This window comes from Bufo gargarizans, chromosome 10 (genome assembly GCF_014858855.1).
Source record: "Bufo gargarizans isolate SCDJY-AF-19 chromosome 10, ASM1485885v1, whole genome shotgun sequence".
In the NCBI taxonomy this organism is placed as follows: Eukaryota; Metazoa; Chordata; class Amphibia; order Anura; family Bufonidae; genus Bufo; species Bufo gargarizans.
In genome coordinates, this window is record NC_058089.1 from 24,698,492 (window position 1) to 24,724,400 (window position 25,909).

Genomic DNA, 25,909 nt, shown 5'->3' on the forward strand with positions numbered 1-25,909 from the left:
AAATCAATATGTGCTGCTTTATAACTGTAGGACATAGATTTAAGAGGTTAATATACTCACTGCTCTGTCCGTATACCCAGCAGCCACAGGATACAAATTCCAGGCAGCATCCGATTACATATTTCGGGTAGGTTTGTCTAAATCTTGTGTGTGGGATTAATAGCATCCATCATTAGCGGGTACGCATTCAGTCCTGCCTTTCTACTCCACGCAGTGTGAAGATTTTATTATCGGTTAATCGCCTCCTCTTCTGGGTGATTTAGTTTATTATTTTATTTATTTATTTAGTTTATTATTTTATTTCTTTATTTATTTATTTATTGCAGATATTTAATTGCACAGATTCTGCACACAAAACACATTAAGATACAATGTGGCAATCACAGTCACACATCCCTACACACAAGGTAACCCCCCTTCTCAGTCCAATTAAAATGCATCCTTCTGCCACCAACCAGAAAACAGCTTTGCATCCGCCAATGGTTGTCTGGATAACATCCCAGCTCCATAGGGCTGCAGGCCCCCCCTCCCTTCACTCCCCACCTCTAAGCAGTGAGCGTGAGGATTGATCAGCAGGTCCCTGCTGAGCTGCTTGTATGTAACACGGCAGCATCCACACCATGCTCCCTGCACCTTAGCACTGCCCTCCCTTCCCCCAGCCTATACCTTCAGCACTATTGCATTATATATTTTCCCTTCATAAAAAGGGGAGGGTGCATTGTGGGGTTTTTATTACCCCCACAGGGGTGTGTTTTTTTTTTTTTTCTTTTTTCTTTTTGTTTCATTCATTACATCCAGTCTCTTCCGGAGCTCTGCATCGAGACAGGACGTACGACAAGGTCCAGCAGACGGAGTGAAAAAGCAACTCTTTATTGATGGTGAGGACCAAAAAAGGGGTCTCCATTGGGCGTCATAAGAACGGACAGGTTTATCCGGCAAGAGAGGGGGGGGAGAAGAAGCAAAGACAGCCATCCCCCCCTCCCTCTCCATCCCCAGCCCTCCTCCCCCCTTTTCTCTTGAGGATTTTCCTTGCATCTGGATCCCAGTGGAAAGAGAGAAGAGAAGATGACCACGGTTGGGAAAGATGGTGGTGGAACACCGCACATGCAGTACGTTGGGCCATACCGGCTCGAGAAGACACTGGGGAAGGGGCAGACAGGTGAGTGCTGCCGGAAACAAAGATGTAGGAGGGAGGACTGGGTGGGAGCAATCCATGAATCCGTGGGAGGACCTGCGATCAGAAATGGTCTTCATGGAGCTGGAAAATGTCCTTTTACATAAACCAATAAAATCCCGCAGGCTGGGTTCCCTAGACAGCTGGTGGAGGCTTATGGGCCTGGTTTCTCCAGGGCTGGAGTGGGGTGGGGACAACCATTATTTAATTGAAAGATATATAGCAACTTCCTAGATGTTCTAGTTGGAGGGGACAGGCGTATTGTACTGGTGTCAAAAGAGGACAGAGCTAGACAAGCAGCGGGGGCGATGACACTTCACCAACTGACTTGTCATTGAATCCGGACCCTGTTCACACAAGTCATGCAATACATCTATAGAAGTGCACCGTCATTGCACCCCCATAGGTTTATCAATGCACTTGCAATATGTTAGCCGTGGCTGTCAACTTTGTCATGCGTGACTGTGACAGCACATCTTTTAGTAGAGATGTGGCATGTAATGATTTATTGCTTGTTGTAGTTCACCGGACGCTGTGTATCGGCATATTTCATGGATTTTACGCCTGATGGTGCAGTTTTACTTACGTTTTGATAGGGCTCAGTGTGCCGCGATTGGGAATGGCTGTGCATGGGATGGGACATGGGGCACAGACCTGGGAGAGCCCACAATTGTCTTTGTTTGCTGGCAGGCTGTTTTGTAATGTGTACTGACAGTACGGGAGCCGGCACATGTCAGGAGAAGCTACACGGACGGTCCGTGTGGACCACCAGCGCCCGTCTCTCCATTTGTACCCGTCCTGTTTGTTTTACAAATGAACCTCATAGTAATTGTTTTGCTCGAGGTTGCTCATAGTATTCATATTTGCAATGCATTCCACCCCCGGCCAGTGGTCCATAGCAACTTTCTTCTCCTATGTTGCTCTGACGTATATTCCCGCAAGGTCTGCATTGCAGAACCACAACTCCCAGCATGGTCAATCCAAAAACTTCTTGCATAAAGTCAGCCTCATGGACATTTGCTGTGCCGTTGAATGTGACTATTGTTCTCTGTTAGCAGTCAGATCCGATGGAGAAGAGGCCGGCTGTGGTGTTCCTCAGCTGGATGAGAGGACAGGAAGTCTAGCACAATGTCCGTTTCCATGATGGTATTGCTGGATGCAGTCTGTTGTTCCCTGTTATCAGCCCTTTCAGGTTGACTGATAGGAGGTCCAGAAGAAATGTCTGCCCCCCTATCTATGTCTTGGCCCAGCAACATTGATCTACATGTGTGGATAATATTAGCAGTCCCATGTAAACTTCGATAAATTGCTGATTTCAAATCTAGCGTACAGATGCGGCTGTAGTCGCCAGGTGACGTGCGGCTTTTGTGCAATGTAGGGATTTGGCTGGTATTAAAGAGCATTTCTATTACGAGGGCAGATAATCTCGCAGCTACAGATGTGCAGGGCTCTCATTGACATGCACTGGTGATTACGACATCAGACAGAGACCGGCTGCACTTCCAGCGCGGTCTGTCCTATAGGTAAATCTGGGCAATCTCGTGACTCCGAGGCTGAGCCGGCAGAATATGTTGTGGCAGCGTAAGGGTAAATTCCCACATTGACAGCACTGGTAACGTGCATGCTTGCGTGTTGCCATCCGTCATACAGGGGGAACAATAGCCACAGCTCAGATCCTCAAGGGCTTGGTGGAAAAGGGGGGGATGTGTTGTGTCCAAGGAGGGTTAGGATATCGATGGTATCTTTGTGTTTTTTGTGGAAGGAGAAGCAGGTGTTGGGACTGACCGGTGTGTAATTAGCCAAGGGGAGAATTATTCAGCTGAGACTTCCAGGCAATGTGAAAATGATCCATACGCCCCCCCCCCCCCCCCCCTCCCTTCTGTCAGTTCTCACACAAAGGCAGATGACCTGCACCCCCCGCACAAAGGCGCGCACTCACAATATGTCAGGGCATATCGCCTCGGAGGTACACCTCTCACCTCTGCCTGATATACCGCCACCAAATACACACAGCCCCGAGTGACTTATAACAAAGGCCTCGACCTACATGGGACCTACCGTACTACACCTTACTACTGTACACAGACAATCGCTGCTACATGTACATATGTGCACATATAGAATAGCTATGGATATAGATTTCAGATAGATACATAGCATATATAGATAAATAAATAGATAAGAAAGATAGATATATGATTAAATAGACCGATAAATTGGATAGATACTAGATAGATAGATAGATAGATAGATACTAAAAACACAGAAAAAAACTACTATTACCGTGAGCAATGGATGAAATCCCTCTGGGACAATAGACAGAAAGTCGACTATATACTCCAAAAACATTCCAAAAAATTAGGCAGCACTCCAAAATACTATGAAAAGGGTGGTCAACCCGTATTTCCTTTTTACCATATTTTGGAGTGCTGCCTCATTTTTTTAAAGATAGATAGATAGATAAAGTAGATGGATACAGTAGATGGATAGATACAATAGATACAGTAAATAGATATATACAGTAAGTATGTAGATAAGGTAGATGGATAGATGCGATTAATAAAGGGATAGATAGATAGCTAGATAGCGGATAGGTAGATGGATAGACAGATAGATCATAGTTTCATAGGTAGACTAATAAATGTAGTCAAAGCACATACATAGATATAAGAGAGAGATTAAATGAGTTGATAGATTTGTAATGAACGAAGCGTGTGAAGAACTTCTGAAGCCCTCTAACATTGACGCCATGCCCCCCATACCATGATAAATATGACAGGTCCCTTATGATCCACCTTACAATAGGTCCCATTGACTATAGTCAGTGTTCTGATTTTGTATTTTTGCTATACAGAATAGCTAATTAAAATAATTTATTCTGACCAGAGAGCAACAGGACCCTGATGCAAAACAACTGATGGAAGTGTAAGCATAGCCTTAGTGAGATAATATTAGGCGTCTCTCACCGGCCTGACTGATATACAGTACGTGTCAAATGAATTATGCACAGAAAACCTGCAGAGTATAGGAAACTGCTCCCTCCACTATCACAAATTTTCCTCAGATATATCTAATTCTAATAAGCTGCTGAAATATTCAGGCTGGTCATAAAGGTGCAGATGTGTTACCAGCAGCAGGAGGTGAGACATCTGCCCATCTTGTGGGTCCCTCTATAAACTCCTCAAGTCTTTACTTTGCTTGTATGAAAAGTGAAGGATTGGTTTCACGACTTAGACATTCTCCAAGATGTTAATGAGATGTCTCCAGTGGTCTGGATTTCTTGTTCTATAGTCCACGTGGGCATCAGAACAAAAACTCTGGATAGATTAAATATCTCCTGAGATTAGTCTTGTCCTTCACATCCATAGAAGCCATTCCAAGCCAAACATGGCAGATACCACGGACGTCAGTGATTTCACACTCTACGCTACTGAATCAGTCGGCAATCATCCACGTCTAAGGCCACCATAACCATAGCAATGCAGATCCATAAGGCCGCTTTCACACTAGTCAGTTTTTGATTGGTGATTTCCATTAGTGATTGCAAACCAAAACCAGGACTGGAGGCTACACAGTGATAAGGTATATTGGAGAGATTTGCACCTGACTTACAATCACTGATCAAACACTGACTGCGTGAAAGTGGTCTAGGACATTTCATATGTGTTTTGATCAGTAGGGGTTCAACTGCTAGGTTCCCACCATTATTCATATCCCAGTTGTAGGAGAGGAGCAGTGGACCGGAGGGTTGGCCAAGTGCACAGTCTCTCTCCATTTTAGTCTGTGCAAAAAATGATATTTTTTCTTGTAGACCCAAATACTTCTGTAAGTAGGTTGAGGTTTTTCCAGATTTATCATATATGTTTTTGGCAGTCATTGTGAATCTCTACTAAGATAACAATGACGGTCATTTAAGGTCACCACACACATTAGATCTACCGAATCCAGAAGGTTCGGCCTACCATCTAATAGCCAATTGTCGAAAAAGGAAGCGTTTTTTCCTGACAGTTGGCTGCTCGTTAAAGGGGTTGTCTGGGTTCAGCGCTGAACCCGGACATATCCCCTTCATCACCCAGGCAGCCCCTCTGGGTGGAGCATTGGAGCATTTCATGCTGCGATGCTCTCCCTTGCCCTGTGTTTTATCACATAGGACAAGGGCTGTTTTGTTCACAATTTATACACTGCTAGGCGGAGGCTTCCACCTAGCAATGTTTCCCGGTAAAACAGTCTAGGGCAGCACTAAAGCCCGCCCATTAGTGCCGGTCACGTCACCGGAATGAGTGTTCGTAGGAACATTTGTCCCCAATAATCAGCTCAAACATCAGGCCGTGTAAATCCAGCTACATCGAAGGAGATAAGGATCGGGCATATTGTTTTTTACCACCTGACCCTTTTGTGCTTGCGGAGATAAGCCTCTGGCAGATGTGACGGCAGAAGCTGTCTCCCCTCTCCCCGTTGACTACCTATGCATGCTCAGTTGAGCCGAGCATGCTTTTGAGTGGGAGGATCGGATAAGCGAGCATTTGTCTATCTCATGTGTATGACCAGCTTTTGACAAGTAATGGATGATATCTGACAACCAACATCTATCTGATGTCTATGATAAGCTTCAGATCATATGCAAAAACCAGTGAGGTGATTCATTACGCAGCGCTCAGTTGCAAGGTCTTCTACTTCAAATATATTTTACACAAGATGCCAACAAACTGGTAGTACAGCTTCAGGTAGAATACGAATTGGGATATTTGGTGCAGTTGGTAAGGCTACTAATGCTCACATTTGCTTCATGTAGAGGCCACAACACTGTGCCAAATAAGTCTTACAGTGGATCCCGACTGCTAATAACAGACACCATTGAGCTATAGTGTGTCCCGTCAGGGATCCGTTGTCGTCTCCGTCATTATGTCATCAAGGATAGCAGTGGAAGACTGCAATGACAGTGTAAACATAGCCTTACTGCTATGAAAACTATAGCCATCTTTCCATTACAAGAATAAGGACTAATGTGCTCATCTGTACTATAGCGCCATATAAGTTCCAGGTTGTATGGGCCCATACTGTACAGAATCTGTTTCCATGAATCCTAAACCTTAAAGGGAACCTGTAACTGGGATTTTGTGTATAGAGATGAGGACATGGGTTGCTAGATGGCCACTAGCACATCCACAATACCCAGTCCCCATAGCTCTGTGTGCTTTTATTGTGGCAAAAAAACCATTTGATGCATATGCAAATTAACCTGAGATGAGCCCTGTATTTGAGACGAGTCAGGGACAGGATTCATCGCAGGTTAATTTTCATATGTATCAAATCGTTTTGTTTACACAATAAAAGCACACAGAGCTATGGGGACTGGATATTGCGGATGTGCTAGCGGCCATCTAGCAGCCCATGTCCTCAGCTCTATACACAAAATCCCGGTGACAGGTGCCCTTTAAATGGGGCTGTGTCACCAATATAAATGTATCCCGTCCAACAGATATTTCTGTTACGGTATATCACTTTCTGCAAATACCACCATTTATCAAAACAGCCATATTTTAATGTAATTCGTAGGTTACGTCCTGCATTGGAGCCTTGTAATGTAGGACAAAGGAAGTCATTGGTAGGAACAAGGGGCGTGGTCAGTGTCACGTGATCTGCTGATATCAGGGCACATCTCACTGCCCTAAGGCCTGATGGGACAGCAGACACATGACCAACCAGGAAGTAGGATTCAAGCATGGGGGATAGGAGAAAACTGCAAATGAGGTAAATTTGCACAAAAAAAACCCCCACAAACTATCCAAGAGGGAATTGAAGCGCTAGAGCAGTGATGGCGAACCTATGGCACGGGTGCCAGAGGCGGCACTCAGAGCCCTCTCTGTGGGCACCCACACCCTGGAAAAAGTCTATGGTCTCCCAATATGCCGTAGACTTTTCCTGCCATTCAGCAGCGCAGGGCGCACTATCAACAGCACAGGCAGCGCACTGAATGTAGGCAGGATATTGTAGATAAATGATAAAGTACATGGAAGATATACTATATTGGACTGTAGTATTCAAGGTAAATTGCTGTGTTGGCACTTTGCGATAAATAAGTGGGCTTATGTTGCAGTTTGGGCACTCGGTCTGTAAAAGGTTCGCCATCACTGCGCTAGAGTAATTGATGAAAACACACTTTAGAGTGAAAAGTAGCTTGTGGCACAACCCCTTTCAAATATTGCTTGGTGACTACCTAAATACTTCAAGTCACGATGCAATAGAGTGTCTGTACAGTAGTATTCTACACTAAGGCTACATTCACACATCTGTTTGGTAGTCTATGGGATTATTCACACGGCAGTCCTTTGACGGCCGATGTCCTGTTTTGTCCATTTTCACGGACCAACAGCCCCCGTACAATTGAAGGGGGCCGTTTTTAATGTCCATTTCTCAGGAAGGCATCAGTGAAAAAACATCTGTTAAAAACGGACCAGTTTGCCGTTTTTAACTGACGTCGTGTGAATGTAGCCTAAGTGCTTCAGTTTGGGAAAAAATGACCTTAAACAGTATGCGGGGTGTAATCTGAAACTTGTACGTATTCTTGTATCACACCGACATTCCCACTCTCCTCAGCAGGTGCAATACTCACTGCAGTTTAGACTTTTGTCCTTGCGCGATATTATTTTAGGAATGACCTTCTAGCAACCTCTACATCTGTGCACGTACCCATTACCTTGCTCTACCTTTCTGTATGTATTATCTTAGGACCTTCTGATAATACCCCTTCTGGTCTGTGGATATTTGTTCTCATGCTCTTAGGATTGGTTTCACTGTCCCCAGTAATGATCCAACCTTCTTTGAATTATTGAGAAAGGAATAATGGAGTAGTCCAAACCTTTATATATCCAGTATACAGTGAGGAACAGAAGTATTTGAACACCCTCCGATTTTGCAAGTTCTCCCACTTAGAAATCATGGAGGGGTCTGAAATTCACATTGTAGGTGCATTCCCACTCTGAGAGACAGAATAAAAAATCTGGAAATCGCATTGTATGATTTTTGAAAGAATGTATTTGTCTTGCACTGCTGAACATAAGTATTTGAACACCTGAGAAAATCATTGTTAATATTTGGTACAGAAGCCTTTGTTTGCAATTACAGAGGTCAAACGTTTCCTGTAGTTCTTGACCAGGTTTGCACACAATGCAGCAGGGATTTTGGCCCACTCCTCCACACAGATCCCTTCTAGATCTGTCTGGTTTCAGGGCTGTCGCTGAGCAACATGGAGTTTCAGCTCCCTCCAAAGATGTTCTATTGGATTTAGGTCTGGAGACTGGCTAGGCCACTCCAGAACCTTGATATGCTTCTTACGGAGCCACTCCTTGGTTATCCTGGCTGTGTGCTTTGAGTCGTTGTCATGTTGAAAGACCCAGCCAAGACCCATCTTCAATGCTCTGACTGAAGGAAGGAGGTTGTTGCTCAAAATCTCACAATAAATGGCCCCATTCATCCTCTCCTTAATACAGTGCAGTCGTCCTGTTCCCTTCGCAGAAAAGCACCCCCAAAGCATGATGTTACCACCCCCCATGCTTCACAGTAGGGATGGTGTTCTTGGGATGCAACTAATCCTTCTTTTTCCTCCAAACACAACGATTGAAGTTTAGACAAAAAAGTTCTACTTTGGTCTCATCTGACCACATAACTTTCTCCCTGGCCTCCTCTGGATCATCCAGATGGTCATTGGCAAACTTCAGACGGGCCCAGACATGTGATGACTTGAGCAGGGGAACCTTCCATGAAATGCATGATTTGAAACCATGACGGCGTAGTGTTCTAACGACAGTGACCTTTGAAACTGTGGTCCCAGCTCTCTTCATACTCCCGTCGGAATACACCTCGCGTGCGCACCAGCGGACAGGGAGATCTCTTATACCGAACATTCATCCGATCACCGCGCCTGCGCAGTGTGGGGGTAGGGAGATCTGATGGCCTGTTAAATCTCTCTACCACTCACTGTGCACGCGCGGTGTCTGATCATCTGGAGCCAGCTGAGAGGTAACGCGCAAGCGCATTAGGTGGCCCCTTCTCCCCAACTCTGGTGTGAAATTTCCCCACCCCGTCGTTGTGCGCCTGCGCGGCGCGGCACACCTCCTTCCAAATCTGGGAACATCATGTCCGGTGCGGCCGCGTCACAACAGGAAGTGACGAGGGTAGGGAAATTTCACGGGTAGGGAAATATCACGGAACATCGGCCCCATAGAAATGAATGGAGGGCAGACGCGCATGCGTGGTGGACGCTCCTTCACCTCAGGAACCTGCAACTATCAGACAACGGGGGCATACCTAGAGATATACTCACATTGTCTGAGATCGGGAAATCCCTTTAACACTTACCTGATCACAGCCGATTGCTGGGGTCCCAGCAGGAAGAATCAAGTAGGGATTGTTCAAAGCAGAGAGAGCGAGAACCCCTTAAAGAGAGCAGAAGGCAGCTGACGCCCTGGCAGACCTGCCATGGCCATGCATATTCATTTGAATGGATTTTGTGTACCACTAACCATAATGAGTAGCCCTCCGCAGCTGGCATTACGGGGGGTTTCAATAGCCGGACAGATTGTGATTGCTGATAACCTGGTGACTTCATTTTTAGGAGGGTTTTTTTTTTGTCCAACAGGGACAAGCTTTTTTGATTTAGGACCATGCTGTGGTTTTTTTAAACCGCGGCGTTCTCTACTGTGGGCACTGTTGTGCAAAAATTATATGTAAGGCTAGGGCTTTACGGCAGCATGGTCAGATTTTGTGCACTGGTCACAGGGTCACAATTATGATAATAATTCTATATTCCTGCTTTTCATTGGTGTCTCTTTAGATTTGTATCCTAAAACACTCATGTTCTGCTGCCCTTTTGTAGCGTGGCTGAGGAGCACTCGACTACGCCTGCAGCACGAGTGAGGCCTAATACGGATGGTTTTCCTCTAATTATATATAGGAAGCTATGTATTTCCTTATTAGGCTTGATTGCAGATTCCGTTGTACTATATTATTTTGGTAATTATAATGTTCCGCCCGTAGTTGATGCTTAGGATACCATAAGCCAAGTGCGTTTGGAAAATCGCTGCACCGTTGGGGTCCTGAGCTACGTACAATAATACTTGTTTTAGTGCCCTTTTCTTGTCCCCATTCAGTCCATTGAATTTTGTATTTTATTTTATTTTTTCATCACAGTAAATCCTTGTTTATCAGAATCGAGCAGCACGGAGAAATGAGCGCTGGCATCATCTCAAATGTCAAATTTCAACATGTTTATTTCCATTCAGATAATAATACTCGTATACATTTCACCCAGATGAAGCAGAAGGAATTCTGTTGACATTAGTCGAAAAGGCTGATTACTTCCACCACGGTGGGGATGTAAAAGCTCACATTTACATTTTTGCCCCCAAGCCACTTTTCCCTTTTCTATCCCGCACCTCCATGATGTTCGCAGCTCTTATGGTTCCAGACCCCTGCTGCATCCCATCTGGACTGAATCAATGCACTGAACTGCTTCAGCCTTTATTAAGATAATGGCTACGTTCGTAGGATGGAGAAAAAGTATTGATACCTAAAAAGCTATTGAGTGAGTAAGGTAATATCTTTCACGGGTTTTCCAAGCCGGAGTCTTTTTGGCCATTGATTAAACCTTCTAAATATCTGCATTGAATGTTCCACATATTCAACTTTCCTATACACCCAGCTTTAAAATTGGGTCTACAAAAGAGCTGATCTTAGTGACGGAAATCGGAATGGGGTAACAGGCATATCCCAAAACCTTGGGTACATGCATGGATAAAGTGGCCCATGATTAACCCAGTGATGCAGCTTACGGTATGGAGATACTGGTTTTAATTGGAGATCAGGTCAGTATATGGAGCCTTATTTTTAAAGCAATGCTTTGTGGGAGGTAGCAGGGGTGCACCACCAATGAGGCCAGGTGAGGCTATCCCGTCAGGCAGCACCAGGTAGGGGCAAGATGGGGGCAGCATAAGGGCCATTGGCAATGAGCACTTTCATGGTGGCAAAATTGGGGGGGGGGGGGGGTGGCGCCATTTTCAGTTTTCGCCTCAGGCAGCAGAAAGGCTAGGTGCACAACTGGGAGGAAGTATACAAATTAACCGTGGGTCTCTTCAACGAGAACCAGAATCTCCCCACCCTGAGCTTTGTCTAAAGTCACATTACTTGCACCGACTGAGCAGGCAAATATTGGGTAGAAACCGTTCCTTCCCGATACTTGCCTGCTCCTAAGAGCTGCATTTACACGCAAAAGTCACTGCCACTGAATGCGGATGAGTGATGGCGGCTGCCATTGCTCGTCCTCATACAGATTCATTGTTTCTGGGCAGCTTATCATTTTTTACACAGGAAGATCTACTGCCCATAAATGTGCTGCATTAATTTTGATTTCATCTGATGAACAGGTGATGGGTGGTACCTTTACAGGGGTCGAGTATCAGGAACGAGAATTCATACTAACGCTCATTCCTGATAATCAGCTCGATAGTTCTGTGTAAATCCTGTGTTGTTTATGACGTGGCTTGTGTTGTGAAGGCATCTCCTTACCCTTTTATAACTGAAGCCTGCCTGGTGATCAGCTGATGGATGCAGTTCCAGCTTCTGAAACTGGGTTGGACCATACATTTCCTCATATTGTACAGGCCAGGTAGACTAGTTTGAGAACGCCTCTTTGTTAGGGTTGATCTAAGAGGGTGTCTCAAACAAGAGACTTCCCTCTAAAACATCCATATGCTTAATAAGGCCGTTTGGAGACAACTCCTTTAAAGCGGTTTTCTGACTTTTTTTTTTATACTGATGACCTATCCTCTGGATAGGTCATCAGTAACTGATCGGTGGAGGTCTGACACACGGGACCCCTACGATCAGCTGTTTGAGAAGGCTGTGGCACACACAGGAGCGCATGCTCGCAGCTTAGCCTAGGACATGCGATGTCACGTTCATCAGTCACGTGGCCTAGTCGCAGCTCAGTCCCATTTGAGTGAATAGGCCTGAGCTGTGATACCAAGCACAGCCGCTATATAATGTACGGCACTGTACTTGGTATGCTGTGAGGAGACAGCGGCGCTCACCGGACCACCTCAGTCTCCTTAAACAGCTGATCAGCAGGGGTTCCAGGTGCCATACCCTCGACGATCAGATACTGATGACATATCCTAACGCTAGGTCATCAGTTAACAAAAAAGGTGGAAAACCCCTTTAATATATACATTATAGACTGTTGAAAAGGCTCATAGAGACCATTCGCAATATACTTTAAGCGGCTTTTTGTGACATTAAAGAGCGTGAAAAATGTCACCCCTCTACACAGGCATCGGTATAATAGTCATTGGGTCATACCCATGTCATTCCGGGCGAGTTTTCAATGTTACATATGGCGTTGTAGTCCTTTGTATCAACCATTAACGACAGATCGTTGACCATACAGCCGTCTGATATCACCGGTGTATGGGATAGGTTCACCAGACACCTGTATATTGTACCCCTTTAACTCGTGCACACAGAAACGACTATCTTAGTCGTCAGTATATTCATTCTACCGCTTTCTGTTCGAACCACTCTCTTTAGAAATGTCATCTGATAACGGCGACACCGCCTGCCTTATTATATGTAGAAGGGACGGCAACATTCACACAGCTCGCTGTGCGGGGACTTTGATTTCAGTGACATTGGGAGAATGACGCAGTGGGAAGGGGTCCCGTCTTTGCAGGCTTGCCACGGTGTAGATGGTTTACCCTAGCAACTGAGGGGATGTCCTGCAGCTGTCCACCACGTAGATTGAGCAGCAAAGAATAAAAAGGGGCTGGATTAGGGCAAGGACAAACAGGACTTCATTTCTAGAGAGCTCCTGCCATGGGTAAATACTAGTCAATTTGATCTCCTCTTAGGTTCTTATTAACATTAGTCCTTGCTAAGAAAAGAGAGTCCCACAGAAAAAATCTAAATGTTCTACTGTCTAATGTCCGACCTCACAATGATGGGGAGAAGAAGGGTTCCTCCCCAGTTTGCAGACATGGAGGTTCTTGCAGGGAGGGGGAGGTGGAGCACACCAGCCTGTCCTGGGGCCTCTACGGCGCTCACACCCGCTCTCATTCATCATTTGTCCTTAGGCTTTAACTCGAATAAACTGTAGGTTTTTACGGCTATTAACAACTGACAGGCAGATGTCAAAACGGATCACCGTGCGGCCGACGTACATGGCCCCTAGTAGTGTAGAGTTAGGCTTTGTTAGTCAATGCATTTGTGTTCCCTTTAAGATCCAGTGACTGGCAGGCAGTGCATTTAGCGTGTTACATTTTAATTCTGCCGTCGTGGCATGTGGTCGTTTCACTGTCTGACAGCGCCACTGGATCGCGTTTCCTATTAATGATGACGGTAACGCAGACAGAGGGGACTTGCAGAGCTTGTGCTGAAGCTGCAATAGGAAAGCCTTTTGCCCGGTATCATCATCTTCCACGAGTCTCCCCTCTGTAAGGGTATACAATGCAGTCGAGCCGCAAGCAGGATGTTACCAAATAAGTTAGCGCCCTTTTGGGATCCCGTCTGCCCTTTAAGCCTCAAACCACTCAGCTATACATACTTGTCTGTGCCAGCGGATGGTTTCCGGCTCCAGCACAGATGCCTGCTTTCGCAGCTCGCCCTAATCACAATAGCTGCCATTGTTTATGGTTAAAGGAGTACTCGTCAGACCCCCCCCCCCCCCTCTTTTGTTCGTCGAAATTCACAACCCCCTGAAATGACGCTTTTGCTTGTTTAGATGTCGAATTGTCCGTCTCCGTAAAACTAGGGAGTGTCAGTTTTTCCATGGTGATTTAGCTTGTACTTTTGTTGGATTTTTTCTCTCTCCTAATGCAGCAGTAGCGGGAACGTCATGCCAGTCGTAGATTACTAGAAGTAAGAAATCCAGGGAACCTCTTGAGAAAAGATTAAGTGCAGGACAGACTCTGAAAGGCCTGGTTTTTGGTGTAATTACTGCATAATACCAAGGACGAGAGGAGTTCTACAAGAGGTGACCTTCTGACTTCAGATTAGCAGATAATCTGGGGACACATTGCCTGCCTGCATCGCTCGCTGTGCACTTATAGTCAAGCGGGTCCATCCTAGCGGATATGGTGGAGGGGGGGGGGGATAATCTCTGTCCCAGCGCAGAATGTATATACTGTGCAGTATACACATACGTTTCCTCTGAGCAGAAACCTATAGGAACGAATCTGCTTCTAAACCTCTCGCCCACTTATCTGCTTTTTCTGTAAGAGGCTCTATGACGTCATAGCAGCTGAGTACAGCCAATGAGATGTCTCCTTAGCGCAGCTTTCCATCAAGTCGCCGAGGAGAAGAGAGGGGAGAATTCACTATGGAGGCGTAAATCACTCTTCCATGCCTCCCATTTACAGACAGCAGCAGACATGCAGGGTTTTTATTGTTTTTTTTTTATTTATTAATGCGAGTGCATTGATGACAAAAGGATTTTTTTTTTTAATACATAGAAATAAAAATGTTTTGCACAGGAGAGTGAAAGAAACTGATTTTCCATATCCAGCAATTTACCAACCGGTGGGCTAAATATATATTTCACAAAATATTTTTCCAACTGGTGGCACTATATAGTTTATATTTATCGGTAATGGGGTACATAGAAGAGAGGAGATCCCATCATACCCTCTGGCCAAATGTCTACCCTCTTCTTTGCAGTTCCTCTGAAGAAGAGAGTACTTTATAGGTTCTGGCTGCCTAAAAGAAAAGAGATGGGACCCATCGTAGTCCACCTGAAGAAGGGAGTTCTGCATAGGTTCTGGCCACCTAAAAGAAAAGAGATTGGACCCACTACAGTCCCTCTGAAGAAGGAAGTTCTGCATAGGTTCTGGCCACCTAAAAGAAAAGACATGTGACCCATCGTAGTCCACCTGAAGAGGGGAGTTCTGCATAGGGTAAGGCCACCTAAAAGAAAAGAGATGGGACACCCCGGAGTCCATCTGAAGAAGGAAGTTCTACATAGGTTCTGGCCACCTAAAAGAAAAGAGATTTGGCCCACTACAGTCCCTCTGAAGAAGGAAGTTCTGCATAGGTTCTGGCCACCTAAAAGCAAAGAGATGAGACCCATCACAGTCCCTCAGAATAAGGGAGTTCTGCATAGGTTCTGGCCAACTAAAAGAAAAGAGATGGGACCCACCATAGTTTCCCTGAAGAAGGGAGTTTTGCATAGGCTCTGGCCAGCTAAAAGAGAAGATGTGTGACCCATAGTCTGTCTTTGTATATATTGATATATATGGTAAAATAGGATTTGCTGTGTGTTCTGTACCAGGCAGGTGGTGTATGTCTGTAGCATGGTGACTGCATGGGTCCTTGTCACCGCTCAGCACTGCAGAGTTATATATAGAGCCTCTATCTGCAGTCTCAGTGCTGTCTCTGTGCACTAGGATTACAGAAACCGATGGAGGTCAGGCTCATACAAAGCAGGATTAACTCCTTCCGTACTAGAGAACTGCAGATTCTCCATCTATTTTCAACCCTTTTCTTTAGCACCCAACCGCCCCATAGATTTCTCCGTAGAGATTTATCCGGAAAATCTGGGAACAACAAATGTCAGTCTGGAAAAAAAAAAAAAAGGATGAATGCATTCATGTAATGAGTCACATTAATTGCTATGTAGAGAGATAAACTGCATGGTTAGAGGGGCACAGGGGTTAACAGGCCATTACTGTATCCTATGTGTGGTCCACTAATTGCAAAATTACTCCTGTTCTGAGACATTAGAGTTATTCAGGACCCTGGACAGCAATTGACATAGGTGTAGTCAGCGAGAATAGGAAGTGAGGGCAGACTGCGTAGGTTATGTAAGAGATATGGAGGACACCTGAAACCAATAGCTTTCCATATATGAGCGGTACTCTCCAGGCAGATTAGCAGCATGGCCGAATATTACTTTTAACCATTTGCCATTCATTGTCGGCTTTAAACAACCAGTTAATTACACTCTACTAAGGCATATGGAGGTAACGGGGCAGGGGCACCCCCCAATTGCAATCCCCTTCTATTATCCAGAGGTCCTTCCTTACTCAAAAATAGCCAATACCCACAACAGAACAGGTGCTTGCCAGGGTATCAACAACAGAACCCACAAAATAGCAAATACATTTATTTATTTATTTTTTGGCGTAGACACCACAACGAAATTTTGGTGGCCTTTGCCTCCCTTTGTTTTTAATGTGAAGAAGAGCTGTTGCTTGCAGGATGGTGGTTTAAAGCCACTACCACACCAAGAAGGGGCATGTCCTTTACTGGCGCGGTGATGCCGCAGCAGGTGTCTGGTCATTGTTTAGTTCCTTTAGATGGAGCTGAGCTGCAAGCGGGTCCGTGGCATGAAAGTGAACAACTGCAGCAGAAATGTGGTCTCTGCTGCGGTATATGCTCTGGACTTTGACAGCATCAGAATCTGCCTTGTGAATGCTCCCTAGCAGTTTTTTTATGCAGTTTTTATGAGCCGAAGCCAGGATTTGCTCTAAAGGAAACGTGAAAGGATCTTTATTTTTCCTTCCTACTAGTTCCAACACTGCAGAGAAGGATTTGGGTGTCCTTGTAGATCATAGATTCAATAACAGCATACAATGTCAATCAGCTGCTTCTAAGGCCACCAAGATATTGTCATACCTTAAACGAGGCATGGACTCGCGGGGCAGGGATGTAATATTACCACTTTACAAAGCGTTGGTGCGGCCTCATCTGCAATCTGGGCGCCAGTTCATAAAAAGGATGTCCTGGAGCTGGAGAGAGTACAAAGGAGAGCGACTCAACTGATAAGGTGCATGGAGGGTATTAGTTATGAAGAAAGATTAAAATAATTACATTTATTTAGTCTTGAGAAGAGACGTCTAAGGGGGGACATGATTAACCTGTACAAATATATAAATGAGCCGTACAAAAAATACGGTGAAAAGCCGTTCCTTGTAAAATGCCCTCAAAAGACAAGAGGGCACTGCCTCCGACTGGAGAAGAAAAATTTCTGTCTCCAGAGGCTTCAAAGCTTCTTTACTGTAAGAACTGTGTGAATCTTTGGAATAGTCACTTCAGGACGTGGTCAGAGCAGGAACAGTGGACGGTTTTATAAAGGAATTCGATGAATTCTTAATTAAATAACATTAATGCTTATGAAAATGTGTAGAAGTCTGGGTCTCACCCCCATTTCCTAAAATTCACATCCCCACCCATCCTTTGATTGAACTTGATGGACATCTGTCTTTTTTCCACCATATTAATTATATAACTATGTAATTCTGGTTTTAGTTAAAAAAAAAAAAAATGCTGCAAAAACTGTATGCGTGTTTTTCCAGCCTAAATATTTGTTATCTGTAATAGGTTTTGTCTCACTTTGACCGTTCGAATAATATTTTTTTCGGGATGCTCCATGACGTGCTCCTGATTTCTGCGATTGTCCCTCATATTGTTGCCGAGTCTCTCTTCTTCCTCGGTTTTGATTGATGCCCATAATGTCATGGCGCCAATCACTGCCCATTTCAGTGCGTCCATTCACAATCCATTCTGACTATTATGACAGAACAGAGGACCAGGACAGAATTTGTAAGTATGTATGTGACTAGGCTTTGCACTCAGATATTGTGGCAGCTTTTTGAGGTATTCTAGAATTTTTCTGAATCTCTGAAAGCCCCTTTAAGATGAGGCTTCAGCCTTGTGCTTCTGTTTGGAGGTTAGTGTAATAAACCGCCGGTCTCAGCTGCCGCAGCAGGCGTGCCTGTTATTACACTTATGTTCTGTGCTTCAGAGCTCTACGGTTGGCATATATATAGCGAGAAAGGGTCCTGGCGTATCCATCAAACGTATCCAGTAGGCTCCATTGACCCGACAGAGGCCCTACAAGTGTCCTTTTATGCCCCTTGCAGACTAGCGTGTCCGGATGCATTCAGTGATAACTGCGCAATTTCGCAGGCAAAGTCATTCAGTTTTGCCTGCGATCGCGTTCAGTCGTTCAGTTTTTATCGCGCTGGTGCAATGCGATTTAATGTGTTTTGCACGCGCGTGATAAAAAACTGAATGTATACAAACAACATCTCTTAGCAACCATGCGTGAAAAACGCATCGTATCCGCACTTGCTTGCGGCTGCGATGTTCACGCAGCTCACATCTATGGGGCCAGCGTTGAAAATCACTGAATATAGAACATGCTGCGATTTTCACACAACGCACAAGTGATGCGTGAAAACCAACGCACATGTACACAGCCCCATTGAAATGAATGGGTCCAGATTCCATACAGGCGCAATGCGTTCACATCACGCATTGCACCCGCGCGGAATACTCGCTCGTGTGAAAGGGGCCTTAGTCTCCATCAGACTTATACATTTTTAAGTGTGTAGGGAAGCTCAGTATACACTGGGCCACCACAAAAACATATACTGTGCGGTATACTTTTTTAGCATTTTGGCTAATGGACGTATACCACTGTATACTTTGAAGTAGATTGAAACCTTCCATTGGAGATACATCCTCTAGCAGCTGTATACCTCCCAAATGTAGTGCGTGCAGAGCCTTAAGGCCCTTTTTACACGGGGCTGGTGCCAGGCAATTATCAGGAACAAACTGAACTTTCCTGATAATTGAACATTAGGGATAGAAGCAGCAATAATCTCCTCTGCATGGGGAAGAACGATCGCTATGACGATTGTTTGTCACCATACAGATTGTTTGCTGGAAGCAGGGCCCTGGTTATAAAGCGCGACCTGCTGCCGGCAAAGAATGGGTTTAAGATGCAATCACCCTACGAATAGGCATTTGTTCATTCATCAGGCAATCCACGGAACCTTTAAATGGGGCAGTTATCAAGAACAAGCGTTCGTAAGAATGCTTATCCCCTGTAATTGCCCCAATCCACAGCCCATGTAAATGAGCCTTTAGTCTTGAACTGGATGAGGAGGTATAGTACTCTCAAACCTCTTCACTTGATGGCTTAAATCCACCACTAAATTCTGTAACTCTTTTGAGTAAATGGTTTCATGCAGTTCGACATTCACAGTTTAGCGGTGCAACAGTTTTGTGTACTGTCTCTGTTTGATGTACGCACCTTTCGCTGTGGTTCATTGGTATGCTATAGCTTGCACTGTCGGAAGATCCATACCACCTATTGATTGCATTGGGATCTAAGGTAAATTATAAAGTGAAAAAGATTTGTAACTGCGAGGGATTTCTCCTCTTCCCATACAGTAGCTGCAGGTTTCATATCATGGCTGCAGCACGTTCACACCGACGGTTCATTCTTATGGCTGCAGCACGTTCACACCGACGGTTCATTCTTATGGCTGCAGCACGTTCACACCGACGGTTCATTCTTATGGCTGCAGCACATTCACACCGACGGTTCATTCTTATGGCTGCAGCACGTTCACACCAGCGGCTCATTATGGCTGCAGCACGTTCACACCAGCGGTTCATACTTATGGCTGCAGCACGTTCACACCAGCGGCTCATTCTTATGGCTGCCGCACGTTCCAATAAGCGTCTCATTCTTATGCCTGCTGCAGCACGTTCACACCAGCGGTTCATACTTATGGCTGCAGCACGTTCACACCAGCGGTTCATTCTTATGCCTGCTGCACGCTCACACCAGCGGTTCATACTTATGGCTGCAGCACGTTCACACCAGCGGTTCATTCTTATGCCTGCTGCACGCTCACACCAGCGGTTCATACTTATGGCTGCAGCACGTTCACACCAGCGGTTCATTCTTATGCCTGCTGCACGCTCACACCAGCGGTTCATACTTATGGCTGCAGCACGTTCACACCAGCGGTTCATTCTTATGGCTGCAGCACGTTCACACCAGCGGTTCATACTTATGGCTGCAGCACGTTCACACCAGCGGTTCATTCATATGGCTGCAGCACGTTCACACCAGCGGTTCATTCTTATGCCTGCTGCACGCTCACACCAGCGGTTCATACTTATGGCTGCAGCACGTTCACACCAGCGGTTCATTCTTATGCCTGCTGCACGCTCACACCAGCGGTTCATACTTATGGCTGCAGCACGTTCACACCAGCGGTTCATACTTATGGCTGCAGCACGTTCACACCAGCGGTTCATACTTATGGCTGCAGCACGCTCACACCGGCGGTTCATACTTATGGCTGCAGCACGTTCACACCAGCGGTTCATTCTTATGGCTGCAGCACGCTCACACCGGCGGTTCATACTTATGGCTGCAGCACGTTCACACCAGCGGTTCATTCTTATGGCTGCAGCACGTTCACACCAGCGGTTCATACTTATGGCTGCAGCACGTTCACACCAGCGGTTCATACTTATGGCTGCAGCACGCTCACACCGGCGGTTCATACTTATGGCTGCAGCATGTTCACACCAGCGGTTCATTCTTATGGCTGCAGCACGCTCACACCGGCGGTTCATACTTATGGCTGCAGCACGTTCACACCAGCGGTTCATTCTTATGGCTGCAGCACGTTCACACCAGCGGTTCATACTTATGGCTGCAGCACGTTCACACCAGCGGTTCATACTTATGGCTGCAGCACGTTCACACCAGCGGTTCATTCTTATGGCTGCAGCACGCTCACACCGGCGGTTCATACTTATGGCTGCAGCACGTTCACACCAGCGGTTCTTACTTATGGCTGCAGCACGTTCACACCAGCGGTTCATTCTTATGGCTGCAGCACGCTCACACCAGCGGTTCTTACTTATGGCTGCAGCACGTTCACACCAGCGGTTCATTCTTATGGCTGCAGCACGTTCACACCAGCGGCTCATTCTTATGGCTGCAGCACGCTCACACCGGCGGTTCATACTTATGGCTGCAGCATGTTTACACCAGCGGTTGCGTCTTATGGCTGCAGCGCATTTCCACAAGCATAGCTGCAACACATTTCCACCAGCGGTTCATTCTTATGGCTGCAGCATGTTTTCACCAGCGGTTGATTCTTATGGCTGCAGCACATTTCCACCAGCGGGTTCATTCTTGTGGCTGCAGCACATTCACACCAGCGTTTTTTTCTTATGGTTGCAGCACGTTCACACCAGCGGTTAATTCTTATGCTTGCAGCACGTTCCCACCAGAGATTCATTCTCCTTTCACTGTGCACATTGACTGGGAAGAAAGGATGCTGATGAAACATGGTGCTCAGACGTCACAGCGTCCCATGTTCCCCAGATCATTTACAATCCACAGAAATCACAAAGCAGATGGATAGTGAGCAGATCAGGGCTAAGCTGTGCTGGGGAGATTACAGGAGGAGGTATTTGTATAGGACGGAGGGATGGGCAGATGGTGCTCTATCAAACTTCATCTCTCTATCCCTTTCTCTCTTTCACTCCATCCTCTTTGTCTGGCCTCCTCTTTTATCTGCTGTAATTCACTTCCCTGAATATGGAAATAATTGAATGGGCAATATAGAGATATGTCATAGTCTTCCCAAAGATGTCTGCAGTAATGATGAGAGTGATCAGTTTTTATCTGGCAGAAGCGATGAATTGTAATGTTATTAGTGGGTTCTGCCTGTTTAACAATGTGATCCTGAATAGTCTGAAGGCAAAAGACTCCCCAAATTATAGCTTTACATGAGCAACTGGGTCACAGAGTTACGCATGGGTACGTCCAGTGTTATGGGACGGGATGTTAATCCTGCATATTTGTTTTTATATAATGCAATGCTCTGAGTTTGTGGTTATAAAACTAGTTCTTAACCTCTCCCCCCTGCAAAAGCCAAAATAAAAATTGCAGAAATCAGCATTAGACAGCTGATCGACCTCCACCCATGGCCCTGAGGATAGATAGATCGGTAAGGCTAGGCCTACACGACAACATTTGTTGCACCAATGTCGCGTGACAATTTTTATAATGATAGTCTATGGTGTCGCACTGCAACAGGCGGCATGCTGCCACTGTGACGCGACAGTCGCAAAAAATACATTAGTCATTGGTGGGACAAAATGTCGCGCGACAAATGTTGCAGTGTAGTTGTGCCCTATGTCGCGCGACACATGTCGTCGTGTAGACTTAGCCTAAAGGTTGTGCAAGAATCGGGAGGGGGGGCTATTTGGCAAATCCTCCTCCCCCCCCTACTTTAATGTAAAGGGAAGATTTCTTACCTGCTTCCCGGTGCCAGCTCCCCACTCCTCCTTAACCTCCTCCTCCAGGCCTGTGATGCTCCGTTGGACTCCCTTGATGTAAACATCCAGTATGACATCTCCGCAGCCAATCACTGGCTGTGAAGGAGACAAATCTCCATGCGTCATGTGACCATTTGTCATGACGTAAAAGGATTTGGTCACCACCACAGCCAGTGATTGGCTGCAGCGATGTCAAACCATATGCTTACATCGGGGAAGCCCAACGGAGCATCACAGGCCTGGAGGAGGAGAAGGAGCGGGGAGCTGGCACCGGGAAGCAGGTAAGTAATCTTCCCTTTGCAGATCCGGTAAACTGTGTGTGTGTGTGTATGTGTGTGTGTGTGTGGTGGTGGGGGGGGGGTGTTTGCCAATAACCCTGCAATTCTGGCGCAACCCCTTTAAACCATGATAATGAGATACACGTAGTGCTGCCAGCTATGGCTGGTAAGTTTATGGCACGTCTTCTCATCCGAGCTACTACCTATACCAGGCATGTCCAAACTGCGGCACTCCAGCTGTTGCAAAACTACAACTCCCAGCATGCCCTAGTAGCTGGTAAGCTATCCAGGCATGCTGGGAGTTGTAGTTTTGCAACAGCTAGAGGGCCGCACTTTGGACATGCCTGACCTATACGGTATCCACAAACCCAGGAGTGGATTTTTCAGAAATTTCCCATGTGTAATAAAAAGTGCTTCCAGGCTTCGAAAGTGCTTCAACTTTTATTTGGTGGGTAAAGTGTATGGCCAGTGTAACACACATAATAGGGGATTAGCCGCTTTGGGGTTCATTTATTATTCTGAAATACGCCTAAATTGTGCCGCTATTTGCGTCTTTTCCACCATGTGTGACTTTTGGAGTCAATGGCAGCAAACACACTTGAATTATAATATACTAAATCCATAATCAAAATGCGCCTCACATAATCACAAGGCAAGTAGTATAAGGTACAGCTATTGTCTGCCACTTACAATGTTGTTCTAACACCTCTCCTGGGGTGGTTTAATCACACCTAATAGCTTACAGTCACGCAAATGCAATAAACATCTTACCTCCATGATTGAAGCACGAGTCACCAGTATTTAATGCCGGAGATTTGTTGTACAAGCAATTCTAATTGAGAAATCCATTTGGATGACTAGCGAAACGTCTTTGAGAAAAAATTACAAGACGTCCAATTGCTCTGATATACCATGACCTGGATGAGTGAGAACCTGCACAGACATAGTATAGGTTGTAGTGCGGAAAGTACAATGTACTATATACGGTGTATGCTCATGAATGCGGAGTCTCACGTAGGTGCGAGTCTCACGTACGGCTTAATTAGGAGTGTATATGCAGCGCGCTTACCGGCTCATGTTTACACTGTTATACTGACATGCTGTGTGTTTGTAAGGATTATTTGTGACAGAATTTCATGCAGTATTACAGCAACGGATGCTTTGGTATGAACGCGAACACGGAGGAATGCACTCCAAAAAAACAGAACCGTCTTTGATAAATCCAGACCCTCCACTGGTAACTCTGACTTTGAAAGTTAATCTCTTGCAATTTCCCCATAGGTTCCTCTTCCAGCTGCCGTCTGCTTACTCCTCTCTCCAAACTCATAACTCTGCTCTTTTTATGCCCGATCTTTTTTTTTTTTTTTGCATTCTCTCTCTTCCTCAAAGCTTTCTGTTATGTTATTCCTGTCCTTTCATGTTCTCTCGTCCTTCTCCAAACGCAGTCCTTTCCCATCTGACTCTCACTACCGTTCCACACATTCCTTACAGATCCCTAGACCATGATGTCTGCCCGATTCTTTTTTTTTTTCTCTGACTCTTACCACCAGTTCTTCTCCTCATTTTCATTCTCTCTTCTTTTTAATTGGAATTATTGCTTCAGGAAGGATGTTCATGCTGAAGGGTTTGTTTTGTTGAAGACAGGCAAATCTTTCCTTTCAAGATCTGTTTGGGCTCTCGAAATAAACTCTTGGACCTCCTGAGATGCACTAAAACTGTTAAGAGATGTGTGCCTCTTTCAGGATAGATCATCAGTATCAGTTTGGTGGCCGTCCGACTCCCAGAGCCCCTGCCTATCAGCAGTTGGAAGCGGCTCTGGCATTCGGCCGAGCACTACGGCCTCTTCCTCGGCTTTTGATCACGTAACCTTTGTGCAATACCATCCACAGCCCCTAGACAATGTAGGGCACTGTTTTTGGTGCACAGCCCTCTTCTGAGCACCACTACCCTTTTCAGCAGCTCATCCTCAGGGGTTTCGGGAGTCAGATTCCCACCTATCAGATATGGAAGACCTACCAGATGACGGCCATTCCAGTGCCGTTGAGTTGCTGTCTGCACACCATCAGCGGCGAACGGCAGCCTTCTTTTATAGCCTCCTCTATCTCTGCTCCTGATGACACGTGGGGAAGCGTCCCTGCGTAGAAACTCGTTGAGCAGTGTAGGAGTTCACAGGCTGATTGGGCTTTGTGAACTCTATATAGGCAGCAGATATCCACTGCTAGGGCTCATGCACACGACCGTGTCCTGGCTGGGCCCGTGCTGCGGACTGCAATCAGCCGCACGCGGATCGCAGACCCATTCACTTGAATAGGGTCCGCGATCCGCATCCGATGGTCTGCACTGCAAAAAATTAGTGCATGCACTCCTTTTTGGTGGTGCGGAGGCACGGCCAGAAACACCGATCCGTGCTTCCGGACCACATCTCCGGGTTTGCGGACCCATTCAAGTGAATGAGTCGGCATTGGTGATGTTGGGTGCACACGGCTGGTTCCCTGTGTATTGCGGCCGGCATACGGCGGGGCAATGGCCGTGTGCATGAGCCCTTAGGTAGACTTGTCCTGGGGAACAGAACTTAATCCTAGGCAGTCAGTTATACATATTGTATTGAGCGCTGTCATAAACGAGTATTATAGCGCCAATAGACTTTTATGTGTGAGCCTCAGTCATATATGCCTGGCCGTCTGAGCACTACAAGATGGAATCTGGTCACTGGTTACAATTTAACTGGGGTTTCTTAATTAGTGGATACCCTTTCCGGCTCACACGCAGTGGTTTTCCAGAATATTTGGTGTGGGGCAGGGTGAGTGAGGGCGATATTTTACTAAACACCGCTCATCATCTTTTGTCCCCTTAGCCTGTTGTATGTACAGATCGTGGGTATCAATGCCCCAGTTTTTATTACTAGTTATTTAATAAACACGTTTTTATTTTATTTTTAATACGTTCATTTCAGGCTGAGATTGACCGACCAGATGTGCCAGTGACTTATTCCCCTCTCTGTCTCATTGAGTGGGAGTATGCCTGTGTATGAGACACAATCCATATTAGAGTCATTAGGCTAAAGGGGTTTTCCAAGATTTTCATACTGATGATCTATCCTCTGACACCCGGGACCCCCACCGATAAGCTGTTTGAGAAGGCACCAGCGCGGCAGCCTTTTTCCTAGGCCAGTGACAACACGTTCATGGAGCAGCTCAGTCCCATAGAAGTGAAAGGCAGTTAGCGCAATACAAAGCACAGCCGCTATACAGTGTACGGCGCGGCGCTCACAGGAGCACTTGTGCCTTCTCAAACAACTTATTGGTGG

At 45.9% G+C, this 25,909-nt stretch overlaps 1 protein-coding gene across 1 annotated transcript in view; it reads left to right on the plus strand.

Moving 5' to 3' along the window:
- Window positions 1-1,065: 1,065 nt before the first annotated feature.
- Window positions 1,066-25,909, plus strand: part of BRSK2 (BR serine/threonine kinase 2) — a 134,364-nt gene continuing 109,520 nt past the window's right edge. Inside the window, exon 1 of the mRNA XM_044270104.1 lies at window positions 1,066-1,159. Within this exon, the coding sequence (XP_044126039.1) occupies window positions 1,066-1,159 (94 nt within the window). The remainder of the gene's footprint in view (window positions 1,160-25,909) is intronic.